At 41.2% G+C, this 21,299-nt stretch overlaps 1 protein-coding gene across 2 annotated transcripts in view; it reads left to right on the top strand.

Moving 5' to 3' along the window:
• The window catches only part of RUNDC3B (RUN domain containing 3B), a 310,546-nt gene that overhangs the window by 121,692 nt on the left and 167,555 nt on the right, over positions 1-21,299 (top strand). For both annotated transcript variants that reach the window (XM_030199755.1, XM_030199748.1), the window contains exon 2: positions 1,389-1,504. In XM_030199755.1, the coding sequence (XP_030055615.1) occupies positions 1,389-1,504 (116 nt within the window). The remainder of the gene's footprint in view (positions 1-1,388; positions 1,505-21,299) is intronic.

The raw sequence follows: 21,299 nt of genomic DNA, 5'->3' as shown, positions 1-21,299 counted from the left end.
ATTAAACTCTGGAATTCGTTGCCAGAGAATGTGGTAAAAGAAGTTAGCATAGCAGGGTTTAAAAAAGGTTTGGCTAATCTTAAACTCTGGAATTCATTGCCAGAGAATATGGTAAAAACAGTTACCCTAGCAGGGTTTCAAAAAGGTTTGGGTAATCTACTGAAAGAAGAGTCCATAAGCCATTATTAAGATGGACTTGGAAAAATCCACAGCTTATTTCTAGGATAAGCAACATAAAGTCTGTTGTACTGTTTTCAGATCTTGCCGGTTGTTGTTGTTGGAAACTAGATACTGGGCTTGATGGACCTTTGGTCTGTCCCAGTATGACAACACTTATGTTCTTATGGTATGCTATGTTTGTTTTACTGAGAAACCTCTAAATCGCAGTAACGTGGTAGTGGGGTTCACTCATTCAATATAGTACTGTAATTACATCACCACTATCCAGTAAGAATGGGTAATTTTTTGTTTAATGGAGGAAAACAGCCTCAAAGTACCAAGGTCTATGATTGTCCCTTTCGGTACTAAATCAGTCCCGTTTGCCAGTCAATCCCATTTGTTTTACTGAGACCAGCAAGTCCAACTTTCATCTTACCACACCACAAAACTTATATACAAGAGTAAAATGTCCCCTAAGTGTTTTTTGCAAATGCTATGTGGCAACTCGTATGGCTTTCTTTCAGCAGTGACTTCCTTCTTGCCACCCTCCCAAGCAGACCATGTTTGTGGAGGAGTAGTCTTGAGATTGTATTGTTGAACGGTTAGCATTTTCCTCAGTCTAGGCCAAAGAACTTGTAGTTTAAAATAAAAAATAAAAAAATCATAGATCTCATAGTGACCTTTCTCAGCGGTGTTCTTGACTCTTGACTAATTAACTAGGGAGGGAAAGCCTGACTGAGGCAGTGTCTTAATGGTGCCAAATTGTTTCTCCTTTACAATAATGGACCTTACAATGCCCCCAGGGATGAAATTTTCTTATAGCCTTCCTCCCATCTCCATTTTGAATAATTTTATCTGGGCCCAGATACAGGAATAGACAATGCAGGCAACTGCCAAGGGCTTCTTGTAGTCAAGCCAATAAGGTACCTTCTCCCACATTAGGGACGTACATCAAAGAGGTACTACCATGGCACTTTACCCTACGCTTTTACTGCAAAGTCTCCAGATGAACCCCCTCAGCTCTGAGTTGTAAGGGAGGATCCGTGCCTCCACCCTCCAGTCCTGCCTATGGGGGACAAAATCTAAAATCTGGTACTGGCTTAGTCCAGTCATCATTTTCTTCATTCTTATTTTTCTTATAGTGAATGAACAACCACTTAACATGTGATGCATTGCTATATTGTATTCTGTCTCAAAGTTATGCTGATCCCACTGTCCTTCTGTTCCAGGTTTTCTGTGAAGACTCTGATTGACCGCTCCTGCTTTGAGACTATTGATGATTCATCACCAGAATTTATCAATTTTGCATCCATTCTTGAACAGATTCTGAGTCATCGGCTTAAAGGTATGATGAAAAGAAGCAGAATTTTCTTTAAAGCATCTAATTTGTGCAATTTCTAGTTATTTGTAGAGGAGTGTGGTAGCCATGTTAGTCCACTCTTAAGGTTATCAATAGAAATCAAACAAAATAAAACATGGAAAAGAAAATAAGATGATACCTTTTTTATTGGACATAACTTAATACATTTCTTGATTAGCTTTCGAAGGTTGCCCTTCTTCCTCAGATCGGAAATAAGCAAATGTGCTAGCTGACAGTGTATATAAGTGAAAACATTCAAGCATTACTATGACAGTCTTGACAGTTATTTGTAGATGTACTAATTCTTATGTATAGAAAGCAAAATGTGTTGTGATACTTGTTTTACTGAACCTTTCAAGAAAGTTTTTTTATGTTTGTTTTTTAATGTGGCTTTGAATGTCTAGAAAATGTCCTTCATACTGAAATATACATTTGTGTTTTACCTAGTAGATTAATCAGTTAAAATCAAAACAAAAATAGGTATTTGAATGATTCTTTTAAAAAATAAGTTTTGTTGGGAAAGCTGGTGACTTGTAAGACAGATCACATAATATGCTGTATTGACTTGCTATGGTACCCTTCATTTCACTAAAGAATTGTCAGTTTCAGGCAGTGTATCACCCTCAGTTATTACTGCTGCTTGGGTTAACAAAGTTTGAAGTTAAGAATCAAAATGCACCTATCCAGAGATGATAATCAAAGAATCCCAATTCATTTCTACCTTGTCGTTGAGCACTTTGCTTCTCTCCTGCCCTTTTTCTCTGCTGTGCACCTTTTTGTGTCACCCTTCTTTCCCCCATCACATGTCTCTTTTCACTCTCCTTTCCCCCAGGGTGTGTCCATTGCCTTGGTAACTCTGAGCTGCATTAGCACATCTCTAGCAGCAGGCAAGGAGACTGAGTCAATTTTCCTAATGTTCCTCAGGGTGTTACCAAGATTACAGGCAATCAAGTGGGCTAAACAGACTTCTGGATGAAATGATCAGATGTGAAAAGTACCATAGTGCTCAACTGAACTCTTGTATACTGCTTTGTTAGGAGGGAAGAACAGTGTTCTACTACCTGTTTGTTTTGAGAGTGGAGGAGAGACCAAAATGGTCCTGAATTATGATATATGATAAATTATTGTGTAGATTATGTTGACTTTTGTATTTCAGTGTAATTTCAAAAATTTCATTTTGTTTACTGTAGCTGTGTTGTGGTTATTTATCCAGTGCTATAGTAAATTACCCCAAAATATTTCTGTTTCTCTTTTTCATTGCCTTTTAAGAACTGTGTATTATGGTTATAATGAACTTCACCTAGAATAGTTTATAGATGGGCGGATAGTAGTGAAATTCTAATCTCATCTGGAATTTATATTCTTCTGAATCCTGTAAGGTACAAAGCAGATAGATAACAAAACAGTATCAATGTATTAAAATAGACAGAATTACAAATAAAACACAGGTAAATTGACATAAAATTTCTGAAAGAAAAGGGTTTTAAGAGCATGATGAAAAAGAAAATAGGAGTTCAAACATCTGTGCTCTCTCGGAAGGGAATTCCAACATTGAACGGCCTGAAAATCAAAAGCTTTTCAAAAAACTAAAGTAACATATACCTCTTGGTGAAGGAAAATAAATAACAGGCAAAGTGTGGCTCTTAAGTTTTAACATTTTCTGGAAAGGAAAATTCAATCATATACTCTGGTCCAATTCTTTCAAAGAATTTAAAAAAACAGTGCAAGCTGTTTTAAAATAAATCTAGGCTTGTACAGAAAACCAGTGTAGCCATGTCATCAAAGGAGTGGCTCTAACAGTTTTATGACATTTAAAAATCATACATTCCGACACATTTTGTAACATCTAAAGTTTTACAATTAACTTGTTTGAAATACCTAAATATAGACCATTGCAGTAACCTATGAGCAAGAGTATTAAAGACTGAACTAATATTGAGTAGTGCTGTTCCATAAATAAAATTATGTGCATCTGTTGGGAGAAGGACATTTTATAAAGAATTTTTACACTGACACAAATGTTTTATATTAATGAAAATATTATGTTGTTTTCTGTGAGGAAAAATTATTGCACAATGTACAACTTGCCCTCCATGGGTCTGGCTTCTGAAAGAGCACCTGTCAGTAATGAGTAGCTGTTTTGATAGTGACCCACAGACACATGGTACCCACTCTCTCCTATCCCAGCATTGGCCGTCTCCTTTCCCCAGGGGTGTGATATTATTGTTATAACCACATTTGTTCAGGAAAAAAAAGCACAGTGGGCTCTCAAGAAAAGCTACAAGTGTGCTTTATTAATGACCCAATATGGGCCATGTTTCAGTGTAAAACCGTGCCTGCCTCAGGGATTGGTTCAACAGGACAGCACAACTAATAATAATCAGAGGGTGATCAATGCACTCTTGGAGCAGTAATCCATAAACTTGATGAGGTACAAATTGTTGAACCAACCCCTGAAGCAGATGTTGTTTTATGCCGAAACACGGCCTGTGTCGGGTCATTAATAAAGCACACTTGTATCTTTTCTTGAGAGCCCACTAAGCTTTTTTTCCTGAATTGCTTTGTTGTGTACTTTGACCCTCTCCGTTGTATTGCATAACCATATATTGATAATAATGGAGCCACAGAGCTTTGTTTGAGACATTAAAATGTGAGCTATATTTTGGAGGGGAGGAGTGGCCTAATGGTTAGTGCAGTGGCCTGAGAACCAGGGGAACTGGGTTTGATTCCCACTGCATTTCTTTGTGACTAAGCTGCGTAAACGTCTACGCTCGCCCAATGTGCGCCAAAATGGAGTTACTGCCCGACTATCGCATGGCTCTTGCGGTAATTTCATTTTTGGCGCACATCCGATACACGCGCCTGAAAAATATTTTTAGGCACGTGTAATGGACATGCGCCAAGGGACATTTGGCGCACGTAGGTCATTACCACCCGGTTTCCATGTGAGTCTTGACTGCTAAGTCAATGGCTGGCGGTAAGGTCTCAGACCCAAAATGGATGCGCAGCAATTTTCATTTTGTCACACGTCCATTTTCTGCAAAAAAAATGGCCTTTTTTACAGGCGCACTAAAAAATGGATTGGCGCATGCCCAAAACCCATGCCTACACTACTGCTGGCTACTGCAGGTGGTGCACTTATATGGCCTTAATTTGGAGCAGTAAATCCACAGAGAGCCTAACAGAATTCCACATAAGATAAGAACAGAAAAGGTGAGGCTATGAAGCAGAGGAGTTTGCTGGGCGGAAGAAAAGAGGAGAAAGAAATATAGGAGAGAGGGGTGGAGAGAGAAAAAATTACAGCTGATATAGAACACAGCAGTAAGACTAATTTTTAAACTTAACAGATATAGCAGTATTACACCATACATTGGGAAATTACATTGGCTTCCTGTTAATGAGAGAATTAAGTTCAACGCAGTTTGTTTAATTTTTCAATTTTTTTTCAAATTTTATATGGGTCCACTTCAGAATTATTGATTAAACTTACTTCACTCATTATTGGACATTCTCTGCATGTTCGATTTTATGCCCACCTTTTTATAAAAATGCTAGGTTTTTGAAAATAGTAAAGTCTATATAAGTACATAAGTACAGCCACACTGGGAAAAGACCAAGGGTCCATCGAGCTCAGCATCCTGTCCACGACAGCGGCCAATCCAGGCCAAGGGCACCTGACAAGCTTCCCAAACGTACAAACATTCTATACATGTTATTCCTGGAATTGTGGATTTTTCCCCAGTCCATTTAGTAGCGGTTTATGGACTTGTCCTTTAGAAACCGTCCAACCCCTTTTTAAACTCTGCTAAGCTAACCGCCTTCACCACTTTTTCCGGCAACGAATTCCAGAGTTTAATTATATGTTGGGTGAAGAAACATTTTCTCCGATTTGTTTTAAATTTACTACACTGTAGTTTCATCGCATGCCCCCTAGTCCTAGTATTTTTGGAAAGCGTGAACAGACGCTTCAAATCCACCTGTTCCACTCCACTCATTATTTTATATACCTCTATCATGTCTCCCCTCAGCCGTCTCTTCTCCAAACTGGCTAGCCCTAGCCTCCTTAATCTTTCTTCATAGGGAAGTCGTCCCATCCCCGCTATCATTTTAGTCGCCCTTCTCTGCACCTTTTCCAATTCTACTATATCTTTCTTGAGATGCGGCAGCACACTGAGCAGAAGGTTTCAGCGTATTATCGACGACAACACCCAGATCCCTTTCTTGGTCCGTAACTCCTAACATGGAACCTTGCATGACGTAGCTATAATTCGGGTTCTTTTTTCCCACATGCATCACCTTGCACTTAGTAAATTTAAAACGAATCAGAGAAACTTTTTCTTCACTCAACGTGTAATTAAACTCTGGAATTCGTTGCCAGAGAATGTGGTAAAGGCGGTTAGCTTAGCGGAGTTTAGAAAAGGTTTGGACAGTTTCCTAAAGGAAAAGTCCATAGACTATTATTAAATGGACTTGAGGGAAAATCCACTATTTCTGGGATAAGCAGTATAAAATGTTTTGTACTTTTTTGGGATCTTGCCAGGTATTTGTGACCTGGATTGACCACTGTTGGAAACGGGATACTGGGCTTGATGGACTTTTGGTCTTTCCTTTTATGGCAATACTTATGTACTTATGTATAAGTAAACAATTTAGGGCCTTTTATCAAGCCGTGCTAGTGGCTCCCAATGCAGTAATGCCGACAAAGCCCATTCACTTTGAATGCGCTCCGTTGGCATTGCTGCGCAGGAACCGCTAGCACGGCTTGATAAGAGGCCCTTCATTTAGAAAACATTTTTTAGATTAAGGCAGTTTAGGTCTATTTGATCTTTTTCAGGCACCTCATTTTAGATTATTGGTTCAGGCTATTATTCTTTCACAGCTCTATTATTGTAATTCACTTTATTTGAAAGTCTCTTTTAAAATGTCTTGTAAAGACACCTTCAGTAGTAGCTCAAGGTGAGTTACGTTCAGGTACACTGGGTATTTTTTTAATTTTATTATTTTCCCACCTCTTTGCAGGCTCAATGTGGCTTACAATACATCATGAATAATGGAAATAAGAAGAGAATAGACGTTTGGTATTACAGAAGGATTTTGGGTTACATGATAATGAAAAACATGATAGTAATATAATAAGAGACCATTGTAAGACAGTTTTTGATACATGTGGGGGAGTTCACATGTGTTAATCTTCGTGGTATGTCCTGTTAAAGAGATGGGTGTTTAGTAGTTTGCGAAAGTTGTTTAGATCATAGATCATTTCCCTGTCACTGGATGGCCACAATCTAAGGGCCCTGTTTGCTAAGGTTCGCTATTGTTTTTAGCACATGCTAAATGCTAGACACACCCATATATTCCTATGGCTGTCTCTAGCATTTAGCGAGCACTAATTTTTAGTGCATGCTAAAAACGCTAGAACGCCTCTAGTGCAGCTTAATAAACAGTTTGTACCTGAGGCAATGGAAGGTTAAGTGATTTGCCCAAGATCATAAGGAGCAGCAATGAGATTTGAACCAGGCAACCCTGGATGTTGAAACCAGTGTTCTAACCACTAGATTACTCCTCCACATTAATCCAAATTAATTTTGGCAAGTAGAGAAAGCATGGGGAAAGTCCTCTGTTGATTCAGGTGCACTGATTACCTGTGCAGGCTCATATTGAATTTAAAGTAGCCTATACTGTTTTTAAGATTTTGCATAGATCTTTTTCAGATTGTCAGTCAAGTCAGATCTCTTATCCTAGAGTGAGATGTAATTCTTTGATTACTTCAGTTGTATTGTTCTTATATTTATAATCCTTGCACTAATTTAAATTGTATGGTGCCCATAATAATAATTTTTAATGCACTGTTGTTACTATAACTATTGCTCTTTGATGTACATTGTAGTCAACTTTTTCTACATCCTTACTATAATCCTCCCAATGTTTCAACTTATAATTAACTTACTATACTGGTACTAATCTGTTCCTTTCCACTGCTATATTGATTATTTGCTGTAAGCCACATTGCACTCAAGATTCCGTGGGATAATGTGGGCTATAAGTGTCATAAATAAATAAAATGCTCATCACACTTTAAAGTCTAAAAGCCTCTTTTACCAAGCTGTGGCAAAAGGGGGCCTGCACTGGCGTCAGTGTGTGTTTTACTTGCCACGCGGCCATTTTGGGGGAGCCCTTACTGTCACCCCTTGAGGTGGCGGTAAGGGCTTCTGCGTTAATCTGGCGGTAACACTCCTGCGCTACAAAAATAAATACATTTTTGTAGCGCTGGAAATGACAGCGTGCTAGGGGTGGGAAGTACCGCCGAGCTGCCCGTGTTGGGCTTGCCACCGCTTAGTAAAAGGAGCCCTAAGTTGTCCCATCTATTAATCATTTCATTTTAGGCAAGTAAGATTTAGAAGGGTCTGCCCCATTTGTTAAGAATATTATCATCTTATTTTATTTTTAGGAAAACTTTGAAAGGTTATTTGTTTCAAAAATTTTAATTAAAATAGGTTACGATTGAATGTTGTGTTTTTATATTTGTAACTAGCTACAACTTGTGTTGCTTTCTTTCATGTTAACCTGCTTTGAACCCTAGAGGACTAGGTGGGTTATAAATCTATGGAGTAGATTAGGCTGTACATTGGCAGATCCTGTTCTAAAATGCTACCAGTATTTTATTTTATTTGCAGATTTGATATATCGCAAAATTGATCCTGGACAGGCGACTAAGCGGTTTACACAAAAAGATAGTGACACAGTGCTAATAAAGAGGGAAAAATATCCATTCCTGTTTGTACGTTCTGTCTAAAATGAGGCTGATAATCTTCCACTCAGAAGCAAACGTTATCCTTCTCTTAAACTCTGCAGCAGATTTTCAAAATATTTCCTAAACACTGTCCCCTGTTACCATAGCAATGTTTTGTTAATAGAAGTTCTTAGAATCTGCATTTTTCAATATTTATTTTTATCTCTGACATGCATCCTTATTCAAGGATGATAATTAATTTCTCATATTAAATAGTATTCGTGACCTAGGTGTAGCAAAAACTCATTGTATGTGAAAGAGACTTTTTGAAGATCTTCTCATTTTCTTGCTAAATTGCATGCTGTGACTGTTTCAGAGGCAGTGTCTGTTATCGTGCTTACATATGCTGCTGTCAAAAAATAGGGAATAATTATCATTAATTATTAAAATTTAATGACGTTATAGTTCTTTTTAACATCTTTTATGGGATAAGGTTATTACTGTAAGACCCATCAAGTTTTCTCAGTTTGCTTAATTTTACATTTAGTGCTCACTAGTACAGCCAGCTTGCATGTTATACTTATCACTGGTACAAGAATTATTTTGCCCTTAAAATATTACCATTTAAATATACAATCCTTTATTTTTCATAATGCATTTTCTAGTTCCTCTGTACCCTTTACATCGATTTCTAATGCATTAACCCAGCTGATCTCTGGGTGTCCCCTCATGTCATTGCCACTAGTGTACCTCCATGTTTGCTTAGCCCAGTTTTCCTGAATTATATTATTGGTTTTTGCCTCCACTGGGAGTTTCTTCCATGCATTAGGCTGTCTTTCCATGACTGATCTGTGTTTGTTCCCTCAGCCAAAATCTTTTGTAGTTACTTCAGTTATTTGGTGTCAGTGCTGGCAGAGCCAACTGTTGCTCCGTCACCACCCCCTTTCCCTCGTCTACATTTGTACCTCTCTGCCTTACTTCTCCTCCCCCTCCCCCCCCCCCCCCCCCAACCAGCATCAGCTCAACCTTTTACAGCGGCAAGACCATGTCACTTTGTTCTCACCTCTGTGGTCTCCTCCACACTTGGCCGCTGGCACTGTCCCAGATTTAAACACAAAAACAAGAGTTACCTGTTCTTGGTCAAATGTATGGCAGTGCCAGTAGCCCGTCAGAGAAGAGAGCGAAAACATACTGTCGCTGCTGTGAAGGCTGAGCCGTTGAGGTAAGCTTTTGGGATCCTTGAGTTTTGGTGCCCTGAGATACTGCCTCGCCTGGCTAAAGTCTTGAGGCAGCCCTGTTTGATGTCAGCATTGTATGATGACCAACTCCCTCCCTCCTTTCAAGGTCCACACCATTATTATAGCAGTCCTTCAGTGGTTATTTTCTTTAACACAAAAATAAAGAAATAAAATAATATTGTTCTTGGCTGGGACTAATGTGTGAGGTACCACTTCCCAATCCAGTAAGGTTCCCATACCTCCTGTAACACCCTCCATAGGGCCAGTTTCTGCTTCTCTGTCTTCAGTCACTGCATCATCATCATCTTCATCGTCAGGTCAAACACAGCTTCTGTTACATTAGGAATGGGGGATCCAGGCTCTGTCAGAGCACTAAAATAAACCTGCGCACCAAGAGACATACTTTTCTCAAAAAATAAAATTTCCCCTTTTCTCAGTACGGAAAGCTCCAAAAAAATGGTGACCCAGAGAGGCTTTCTTCTGGCTTCCCATATGCCAAACGCCTTCCGTCTAGTGTAATTTTTGCATGCAAAGCTTGTTGAGAGGGATATGTAACTGTCATCAAGAACTTGTACTGCTGTTCCTGCCATTCGATGCTGTCTGTCAGAGATGGGATCCTTCCTGTGGAACTAGTAAAACATCCCGCCAGTGACCCACACTCATGGGACAGGATAAAACTCACGATGGTCTACCCATAAAACTTTATAACAGAGAGTCTTGAGCTTCCTTCTTGATCTAAATTGAAGCCTGAATCCAGTGTTTCTTCTCTTTTCCCAACTTGTGTACAGGCAGCATCTGTATATAATGCCGCAGCCTAGATAGGTATAAATGCCCTTATTGGACACATGGAATGCAGCATAGTAACATAGTAGATAACAGCAGGTAAAGAGCTAAATGATCCAACCAGTCTGCCCAACATTCACACTCATTATCAATTCATAGTTAAACCAACAATGAATGTGGTATAAAATACTTGATCCTGCTTTTTCTGGGACATAGTCCATAGAAGTCTGCCTGGCACAGTCCTTACATTCCAACTACTGAAGTTGCCATCAAAATTCATTCCAGCCTATTCCACTCTGTCTTGTCATATATGGGACACAGACAGTAGAGGTCCACCCGGCACTTTCCTCACATTCTAACTCCAGCCCATCCTAAACTGTTTTACCATATACTGGACATATCTATGGCCTGGAATGTCATAATCTGCCTCTCACTGTCCACCACATCAGCTAAATGTCTTGGACCATTACTGAACCAGTCCCTAGAATTGCAGCCAAGTTCTACCACAGAGTTATAAGCAGCATTTATAGGCACTTAGGCACATCCTAAGTGCCTACAAACCAACCTCCAAGTAAACCTCAGTGGATTAGTTGCCTGAGACAGCTTTGTGGCCCCTGCAAACAATACAGAACCAAGTGTCAGTGGCCTTACCATGTGCCTCTCCACCCAAAGCAGGGTATAGTGCAACGTGTCCCTCAACATTTAGAAAGACACGGTAAATTTGAAATGGGGTAGTAGTTGGTAGCATCAGAGAGGTCTGTGGATGAACAGAAGATAACTTCCATTCTTGTGGGAAAGTCCTTGAGTGCAGAATGTAAAATGAGCAATAATGAGTGAAGACATTGCTTCAGGATACAGATAGGTATAGGGTCAGATGAGGAAGTAGAAGACTTGAAAGAATTGACCAATTAATTGGGATACTTCTAATTTTGATCAATGGATTCCGCAAGCCATGCAACAGCCATGTTCATCCAAGTAAGCTACAATGCACCAGACACCAAACAAGCTACTACCAGTAGGTTAGTGATGGTTAGGTTTTTTCCAGCAAGGTTGGTGGGAGAGAAATCTAAGAGGCTGCATATTTGAATATCCTCTTCTCTATTTTGTATGGTCTATTACAAACCTTTGATGTAAGACATGGGGAGTGAAGCCTGGGTGTTTTAAATATGGGATCCTTTGTACTCATCTATTCAAGAGGGTAGAAAACCAAGGAAATGAAAAATTAACATGTATACCTTGGAGGAAAGGAGAAACAGGGGAGATATGATAGAGATGCTCAAATATTTGAAAGGTATTAATCCACAAACAAACCTTTTCCAGAGATGGAAAGGTGGTAGAACTAGAGGTTGAAGGGGGACCGACTCAGGAATAATGTCAGGAAGTATTTTTTCACTGAGAGGGTGGTAGATGCCTGGAATACCCTCCTGTGAGAAGTGGTGGGGATGAAAAATGGTAACATAATTCAAAAGTGTGTGGGATAAACATAAAGGAATCCTGTATAGAAGGAATGGATCCAAAGAAGCTTAGTTGAGATTAGGTGGCAACTCGGTAATTGGGAAGCAAAACCAGTGTTGTGTTGGAGTGGAGCTTTCCAGGGGCTTTGATGACAACTTAAGAAGTTTTAGAACAAGAACAATGCTGGCAAACTTCTATGGTCTATGCCCTGAAAATGGCAAGGACGAATCAAGATCAGGTACACCTATGTTAAATCACTTCATATGTTATGTAATGAGTTTATCTTGTTGGACAGACTGGATGGACTATACAGGTCTTTATCTGCTGTCATCTACTATGTTACTATGACTGAATAAGGAGCCTTGCTTGCTTCTATGGATGACATCTGGGATGTTTTCTTGCAATATGAGCAGGAATGATTGGGCAATTTTTAATGTTTAAATCATTTTTAAAACACTAAGTTTTTCTTCATTTTGTTACATGTTTGCAAAAAATGTACCCCCAAAATATCCCCTATCCCCCCTCCCCAATCACTGTAACTAATATTTGTTACTAATCTGGTGTCCATCAATATTTAACTATTTAACAGGTAACTCCGTGCTTTGTATGAAAGAATGAGCCAAAATGGCTCCCAAGTAGTTTGGAATTGTCTACCCATTTCACTGTCCAAAGAAGAAACACCTTGTTGGTTTAAGCACAATTGCCATAAGAGTGAATGCTGCTTTTGAAACGTGGGTCCCGTGGTTTCCAACCATGTTCATATAATTGCTTTTTAACCAAACATAAGTGCCAAGGAAAAAAGTTCCGGAATCCCATAGATGGTGGATCTTCATAAACATATTGAAAAAAGAGCAATTGGGGTCCAATAGTCTTTCAAGGCCTGAAATACTTGAGCCCAAAGAGACATTACAAGCAGGCACATCCAAAACATGGCCCAAGGATGCCTCTTGCTGGCTATATTTTGGGCAAAATGAGTCAGATAAGATTGTCGCTCAATGTGAGATATGCAGTTGCAGCACAAATTTGTAGAGTGTTTCACTGTGAATTTTTTTTTAATTACATTTGTACCCCGCACTTTCCCACTCATGGCAGGCTCAATGCGGCTTACATGGGGCAATGGAGGGTTAAGTGACTTGCCCAGAGTCACAAGGAGCTGCCTGTGCCTGAAGTGAGAATCAAACTCAGTTCTTCAGTTCCCCAGGACCAAAGTCCACCACCCTAACCACTAGGCCACTCCTCCACTCCAATCATAGACTGAGTCCGCTGTGGAATGTATTGTATAAACTGTGGAACTGTAGTCACCTGCACCAAACGTTGCAGATCTGTGGACCACTGAATTGCTAGTTGTCAATAATGTATTTCTGGGGTTGTGTCTTTTAAATATTGATGATGGAAAGCCAAAGGTATTATTTGTTGCAATCCAAGGATATAAGCGTCGGATAAGGTCTCCTGGACGTCTTCAGTGAGATCCGTCCACTGAGGTGTAGTCATATAATGATTCAATTGCAAATATTCATAATATTGCTTGTGAGCTGATGTTCTTGTTGAGGTACCTCAAAAGGCTTAATTCTGCCCTCGTCAGTTTAACACATGCACTAAATATACAATACCTTTCATGTCCAGTTAACAAAAGCAAACACCCACAGAAGGTGATCTCTCCACAAGAGAACCAAAGACAAACGAACAAACAGTGGATCCAATAAAAGTCCTCTCACAATGAGTGTCTTCCCGAACAAGGTCTTTATTCAAATCTGCAAAAACAACCCGAGATGTGACGTGTTTCGGCCGTTAGGCCTGCATCAGGGGTCTAGTAGTATTTGATGCAAAAATGCCTTGTTAGTCAGATGAATAACAGCGCATAAACTGCTAACAGAGATATCTTGCAAATGAGCAGAGAATCCCGAAGGCAGCCGGTGACATACGACCAATCAATCTGTTCGACTGTCGCCCCACCTAGGGGCCAGGCCATTTTTCGGAAGTGTAGCGGAACAGTTCCCGTGATATATTGGGCTCTGACTATGGGTGGATAACCCTCAGTTGGTATTCCCAGTATTTCACCAAAATACTTTCTTAGCATATCAAGAGCTGAGATGAGTGGTGACTTAGGAAAATTAAAAAACCTCAAATTATTTTTCCTTCCTTGGTTTTCCAAGTACTCCAGCTTACGAGCTTGTACATCTCTGTCCTTGATAGTACGTTTACAAAGTTTTGCCTCTATGGCTATCTCCCCTTCTAATGATTCAGATTATGCATCTGATTTTCATAATTATCAGACAAAACTTGAACTGATTGTTTCAAATCCACAATCTCTCCTTTAAAAGAGTTAGAAACCTGAAGGAGAGAGAAATTTAAACCCTGAATCGCATCCCATAATAGTTCTATTGTTACCACAGCAGGTCTCACCAATTCTCCATTAGTTCTGGAAGTAGAGCCTCGGGTAGGAGGGGAGGTAAGCTGAAAAGCCTGTCTCTCCTCTGAAGGTTCTCTTCCCAGGGTTAACACAGCCTCAGGTCCTCTTCTCGCAACAAGAGAAGCCTGTTCCCTCTTGGGCGCTTCTACACGTTGTGTCCCCATCGACGCATATCTACTACCTGGTATTGCAGGAGCTGTGCAGGCTGCATAGAAACCTAGGCACTCCTTGCTTTACTGGTTATCTTTTTTTGTGATGAACCACATTCCACTGCCCAATAAAACTGAGTGTCTTTGATGTAGAATTCACAAAGGAGCAACATGACCATTGGAGTCCAGGATTACATCCAAGGCTTGTTTATTTTACCAATTTGATATTCCCACCAAAAGACTGATGAGGCTCCCCCCTTGCTCTTGCCTCTCTGACACAGTGGTCTGTGTTTTGTCCTCCAACAGCCTTGCACTAGTCTATAGTGTGACCCTAAAATGTGTTTAATGCCTTTACTGTTATTCTCACTGCAAAGATATGTGAGCAATGCATTGTGTGTAATGTAGTTTCACAGGTAATGCAGCTACACCTGCCTGTCTGTATAAGAACTGTTACTATTGGTCTGAGCTGCTGCCCAGACCTCTTCTCTTTCTCAGTCAAGCTTTGCTCCTTTGTCTACCTGCTATCATTTCCTGGTCATTCTTACTATCTCTGTCCTGAAAGGTCAGCCAGGTGTGACCTTTCCCTCCAATCGAGGGCTGTCCTCTAGGACCACCCTTGCTACCTGATGGCAGGCACTGTTCCCATTGGTCTATTTATCCCCTCCTCCCTGGGCCTCTGTGAGCCCTTCTTGGCCTCTCTCTCTCTTTCTCCATGAGGCATTCTCCATCTTGCTTCAGACAGCACTTGTCCTGCTAAATTCCTTAGAACAAACTTGTTTTTTTACCTTGAATATATCTTCCTAATGAGATATTGCACTTTCCAGTCACCCAGCTCTGAGTTACTTCTACCTGTTCAACTATTTTCCCACCTCTCCAATAAAGCTGCCTTTCTTCAGATTTCTACCTCAAACCACTGATACAGCTCTCAGAATTACAGTACGTAGTCTCTGTGCCCTGGGGCAACGGACGATACTAAGATTTGTAACAGAGTGGACACTCGGGAGGGAGTGGAAAACATGAAAAAGGATCTGTGAAAGCTAGAAGAATGGTCTAAGGTTTGGCAATTAAAATTCAATGCGAAGAAATGCAAAGTGATGCACTTAAGGAGTAGAAATCCACGGGAGATGTATGTCTTAAGCGGGGAGAGTCTGATAGGTACGGATGGGGAGAGTGATCCTGGGATGATAGTATCTGAGGATCTGAAGGCAACGAAACAATGTGACAAGGCGGTGGCTGTAGCCAGAAGGTTGCACTTGCTAGGCTGTATAGAGAGAGGTGTGACCAGCAGAAGAATAGAGGTTTTAATGCCCCTGTATAAGTCGTTGGTGAGGCCCCACCTGGAGTATTGTGTTCAGTTTTGGAGACCGTATCTTGCTAAGGATGTAAAAAGAATTGAAGCGATGCAAAGAAAAGCTATGAGAATGGTTTGGGATTTGTGTTACAAGATGTATGAGACTTGCTGACCTGAACATGTATACCCTGAAGGAAAGGAGAAACAGGGGTGATATGATACAGATATTAAAATATTTGAACGGTATTAATCCGCAAACGAACCTTTTCCTTAGATGGGAAGGCGGTAGAAGTAGAGGACATGAAATGAGATTGAAGGGGGGCAGACTCAAAAAAATGTCAGGAAGTATTTTTTCACAGAGCGAGAGGTGGATACTTGGAATGCCCTCCCGCGTGAGGTGGTGGAGATGAAAACGGTAACAGAATTCAAACATGCATGGGATAAACATAAAGGAATCCTGTTCAGAAGGAATGGATCCTCAGAAGCTTAGCGGAGATTGGGTGGTAGAGCCAGTGGTGGGAGGCGGGGCTGGTGGTTGGGAGGTGGGGCTGGTGCTGGGCAAGACTTCTACAGTCTGTGGCCTGAAAATGGCAGATACAAAATCAAGGTAAGGTATACACAAAAAGTAGCACTTAAGAATTAGTTTGATGTTCTTTTCATAAATGTTGTACGCCACATAGAGCCTGCCATGGTGGAATCTGTGGGATATAAATGTTCTAAATAAATAAATAAATATGAGTTTATCTTGTTGGGCAGACTGGATGGACCGTGCAGGTCTTTTTCTGCTGTCATCGACTATGTTACTATCGGGCTTATTTTCGAAAGTGATCGCCAGCCATCTTCCGACATAAATCGGGAGATGGCCGGCGATCTCGGAAAAGTGGCAAAATCGGTATAATCGAAAGCTGCTTTTTTGAAAGCTTTGCTGCTTTCCCGTCGCCTCGCCGGCGAAAGTTCAAAGGGGCTTGTCGCTGGTGAAGTGAAGGTGGGACATGGGCAGGCATGGGCATGGCTACCGGATGGCCGGCTTTCGTGGATAACGGAAAAAAAAGCGGCATTAAGCAGTATTTTGCTGGCTTTATTGGTCCTTTTATTTTTACGACCAAGCCTCAAAAAGGTGCCCCAACTGACCAGATGACCACTGGAGGGAATGGGGGGTGACCTCCACATAGTCCCCCAGTGGTCACCAACCAGCTTCCACACGAAAAAAATAAAAATAAAGCACTTTTTTGCTAGCCTGTATGCCAGCCTCAGATGTCATACCCAGGTCCCTGACAGCAGTATGCAAGTCCCTGGATTAGTTTTTAATGAGTGCAGTGCACTTCAGGCAGGCAGACCCAGGTCCACCCCCCCTACCTGTTACACTTGTGGTGCTAAGTGTTGAGCCCTCCAAACCCCCCCCCCCCCCGAACACCCACTGTACCCACATGTAAGTGCCCCCCTTCACCCATAAGGGCTATGGTAATGGAGTAGAGGTGTGGGGAGTGGGTTTGTGGGGGATTTGGGGGGCTCAGCACCCAAGGTAAGGGAGCTATGCACCTGGGAGCTTTTTTTGTATTTTTTAAACATTTTTAGAAGTGCCCCCTTGGGTGCCCTGGCATGTGAGGGGGACCAGTGCATTACAAATGCTGGCTCCTCCCACGACCAAGTGCCTTGGATTTCGCCAGGTTTGAGATGGCCGGCATTTTTTTTTTCCATTATCGCTGAAAAACAAAACCGGCCATCTCAAACCCGACGAACTCTGGCATTTGGCCGGGCTAAACCATATTATCGAAAAAAAAGATGGCCAGCCATCTTTTTCGATAATACGGTTCCGGCCAGCTGTTGCGCCGCCGCCAAAATAGATCGCGGGTGATCTATTTCGCCGTCGACGTTCGATTATGCCCCTCCACGTAACACTTCTGAACATCTGGCTGTGAGTAAATTATCTATATGTATTCAATAAAGGAAACTTCAGAAAATAAAGACTTCAGGTGTGTGCTGGTGTGCCAAGGTTATACTTCACGATATTGAGGCTTTACAGTTCACAAGTCTTGAAAGGCTTGACAGTCTGAAGGAAAGGGTTGATATGCTCCCACATTTCCACAAACTGTGAACAGCTCTTGTCAAGCAGAGTGCTAGCTCATAATTCCAGGCTGGATAACAGCCCTGAGGGTAGCAGCAAGGGACCCGTTGAGTAAACAATCTGCCTGCATGACCCGCCTCCAGTGGTCTCACTTCCCTGCAAGGCCACTGGGCCAGGAAGAAGGAAAGCAACACTCGGGAGAGGGGAAGCATGAGAAATCCTTTCTAAAATTACTCCCCTAATGTGTTCTTACCCTTGCTGCCTTTTACCTGAAACAAAAAACTGTTGTTTATATGAAGAAACCCTTGGTGAGCAAAGTCCTACATTAAGCATTGCATTCTTCGAGCATTTTCAGTGCTTTTTGAGCTCAGTAGTGGTGCCTAGTAAGCTGCCAAGCAATCAAACTGATTCTGAATTTTCTAATTGTTTTTCTGTTCAGTGTGTTTTTGCAAAAAAAAAAAAAAAAATGTAAGACTTGCTAAAACTCACACACTGCTTTTAATTGTTTGCAAGATTGTGTCAATTAAGAGAACAGAATGAGGATTAGCATGTAGGTTGGAAAATAAACAACATCATGGCAGTTACATCCTGTAGGCCTGTCAAACACACATTGTTTGTAGTAGTAGTATTATTTTAGTCCTTATCTGATGTTTCAATTTACCAGGCTTGTTTTGTTTGCCGCCTTTGGAGGAACTGGATCTCCTGAACTCATGTAGGTTGAAAGAAATTGTTTTGACTAGAAATCTCACTCTTGCCTATTGTCTTCTGGCAGATTTTATCATTATTATTATTTGAATAGTTTGAAATAGGCCTATGCCTATTTCTAAGTGACTGTAGAAAAACAGGGTAGCCTTTACAAATGAAGCAAATTGTTCCAGTTGAACTAACATTTTATTCTTGTGATTTGTCACAGTAGTGAGATCCCTTGGCATTTACAGTAGAAGAGCCATTTTAATTATAAATGAACTAGTAAAAAAGGCCCGTTTCTGACACAAATGAAACGGGCGCTAGCAAGGTTTTCCTCGGAGTGTGTATGTTTGGGAGAGTGTATGTGAGAGTGAATGTTTGAGAGTCAGAGTGAAAGTGTGAGTCCAATCCATGCTCCTCTGTCACCTGGCCCCTCCATTCATCCCTATCCAGCAATTCCGCTCTCTCCCTGAGGCCTGCCCTGCAATCCATATGCATCCATGGCCATCTGTCCCCTCCATTCATCCCTATCCAGCAATTCCCCTCTCCCTGAGTCCTGCCCTTCCAATCCATGCCCATCCATGCTCCTTTGTCACCTAGCCCCTCCATTCATCCCTATCCAGCAATTCCCCTCTCTCCCTGAGTCCTGCCCTCCCAATCCATGCCCATCCATGGTCCTCTGTCCCCTGCTCCCGCCATTCATCCCTTTCCAGCAATTGCCCTCTCTCCCTGAGCCCTGCCCTCCCAATCCATGGCCATCCATGGTCCTCTGTCCCCTGCCCCCTCCATTCATCCCTCTCCAGCAATTGCCCTCTCTCCCTGAGCCCTGCCCTCCCAATCCATGGCCATCCATGCTCCTCTGTCCCCTGCCGCCTCCATTCATCCTTTTCCAGCAAGTCCCCTCTCTCCCTTCCATGACCCCCCCCTCGCATCCATGCTCCTCTCTCTCCCATGTGCCAGCCTGGCCCGCCCTCTTCTCCCCCCCCCTTCGCATCCATGCTGTCGTTTCTTCCCTGCCCTCCCGCTCCCATTGTTGTACTTTACTGGCCACCCTCTTCTCTCCCCCCAACATGCGTGTTTTTGTTTTTTTCTTGTTTTTAAATTTACCTTGAAGAAAAGGCTAGACGAATTTCATATTCCATATAAAAAGTTTATTTACAATTGTACTGGATACCTTTAATGAGGTATTCAGGAAGCATGTTCAGACAAAGCAGTCAGAATGCTTACTGCTCAGATCTCTCATTGGTCTTATATAGCATTTTTCTTTGGCATCTGACTATACAACATCCCTGTGCAAGTCTCTGAATACCACAAACTGTTAATCATGTGCAGAACATCTGCTTTCTCTTATTGCTCCCCCTTCTTGCCCACAGACTTTCTGGAGCCGTGCCTTTGGCTGATGTTTAATGTCCGTCACATTCTTCTCATGCCTCAGGAGGTTTGGTTTAGTGTTAAAACAGCTTGTTGTAATCATGGAGCTTTCCACTCCCCTTCTTTCATGCTTTTATTCAACATCCTCCCTTTGAGGCCTGGTATTCCAGGACTCATACATCTTTTTCAGCTCCAGTCTGTTTCCTTACCTCCCTTCTAAATCTCCTCCCCCCTTGTTTGTGGCATTCAGTTTCTGCACGCTTTTTCAATATTTTTGGCTGACAGATTAAAGTTCTATTCATTCTTGATTTCAATTACCATTGTCATTTTAAAAGCATCCTGGCACATCTTTGCAAACATGCTAATACATGTTACACAGCATTAAACAGATTCAATTGTACTAGGGTACAAAATTTATATCTCTTGAAGTATATAATTTATAGGACAGTGAGCTTCATCAAAGGGGAATACACTGTCATTCATTCTTACTTTTCATTAGCTGATGTGGCATTAAAAATTACACAAATTAAAAGCATATTCCAAGGTGTTAACATTCATTGAATCAATTGTTACATATCATTGAGTTAAAGTCTTATTGCAGCTTGTTTTATTGCCACACTTTTCTCTGGTGGCTGTGACATTTACAATCACTGTACTTCTTCCTATAGACCAATTACCTGTTACAACATTGTGCATGTAATTGCACTTTATCGGGGGAATGTTTCCAGTTGTCATACTATTTAATCAGACACCAAAATGATGTCGTCCGTAAGCAAGGCTTGCTTATAAATAGTCTCATTTGTCCAATGAAGGTTTCCATCATCCCTTACACAGGTATTATTGGGATAACGGTGCCCACCCAACTTTATCATTGTAGTCCCATATATCATAGCTGGCAAGGACAAGGATGTGGGCACATATGATACAATCAGTCAAATTCAACATCTTGGCCGCTGTAACAAGTTTATTCTCATATGTGTTCATTGTCCATTAACAAACAACAACATCCCAATACCATCATGTTGAGAGACATGATGTTTGTTTATTCTTTGTCCATTTCAATATTATTAGTTCGTCGAATATCTGATAAATGTATCCAAGAAGTATGACCTTCCAGACGGGCAGCGGTCTGAGTAAGGGCCGTGATAGCAAAAGGCCCTACATACACAGGATCCTTCCACGTTTTGTGTGTAAAGTTCTTTCGTAGTACTAGATCACCTACTTTAAAAGCACAAACATCATTAGTAGTCCCTGCCTGTGATGCTACATTTGTTCGGATCATATCACTCGTCAGGTTCAACATTGGTTGTAGCTTTTGCCAGTACTGAGTTGTATTATCAGTACTTGCTGTCTGCATCGGGAAGAAATGACGTCCTGTCTGAATTTGGAATGGGGACAATTTAGTACGCCCATTAGGTTGGGCCCTTATTGTCATTAATGCTAATGGCAATACATCAAGCCATGTATATAATTTTCCCACCATTTCTTTATTGAGAGATTTTAGTAAGACTCTCAATTTTGTTTTTAAAATGCCATTGTAGCGCTCCACCAAACCATTGGAGGTGGGGCGATACACTGATACTTTTCTGTGTGTTAAACCC

The sequence above is a fragment of the Microcaecilia unicolor genome, chromosome 1 (genome assembly GCF_901765095.1).
Source record: "Microcaecilia unicolor chromosome 1, aMicUni1.1, whole genome shotgun sequence".
NCBI classification, from domain to species: domain Eukaryota; kingdom Metazoa; phylum Chordata; class Amphibia; order Gymnophiona; family Siphonopidae; genus Microcaecilia; species Microcaecilia unicolor.
The sequence above is the reverse complement of the archived record's forward strand: the minus strand, read 5'-3'. Positions and strand labels throughout refer to the sequence as shown.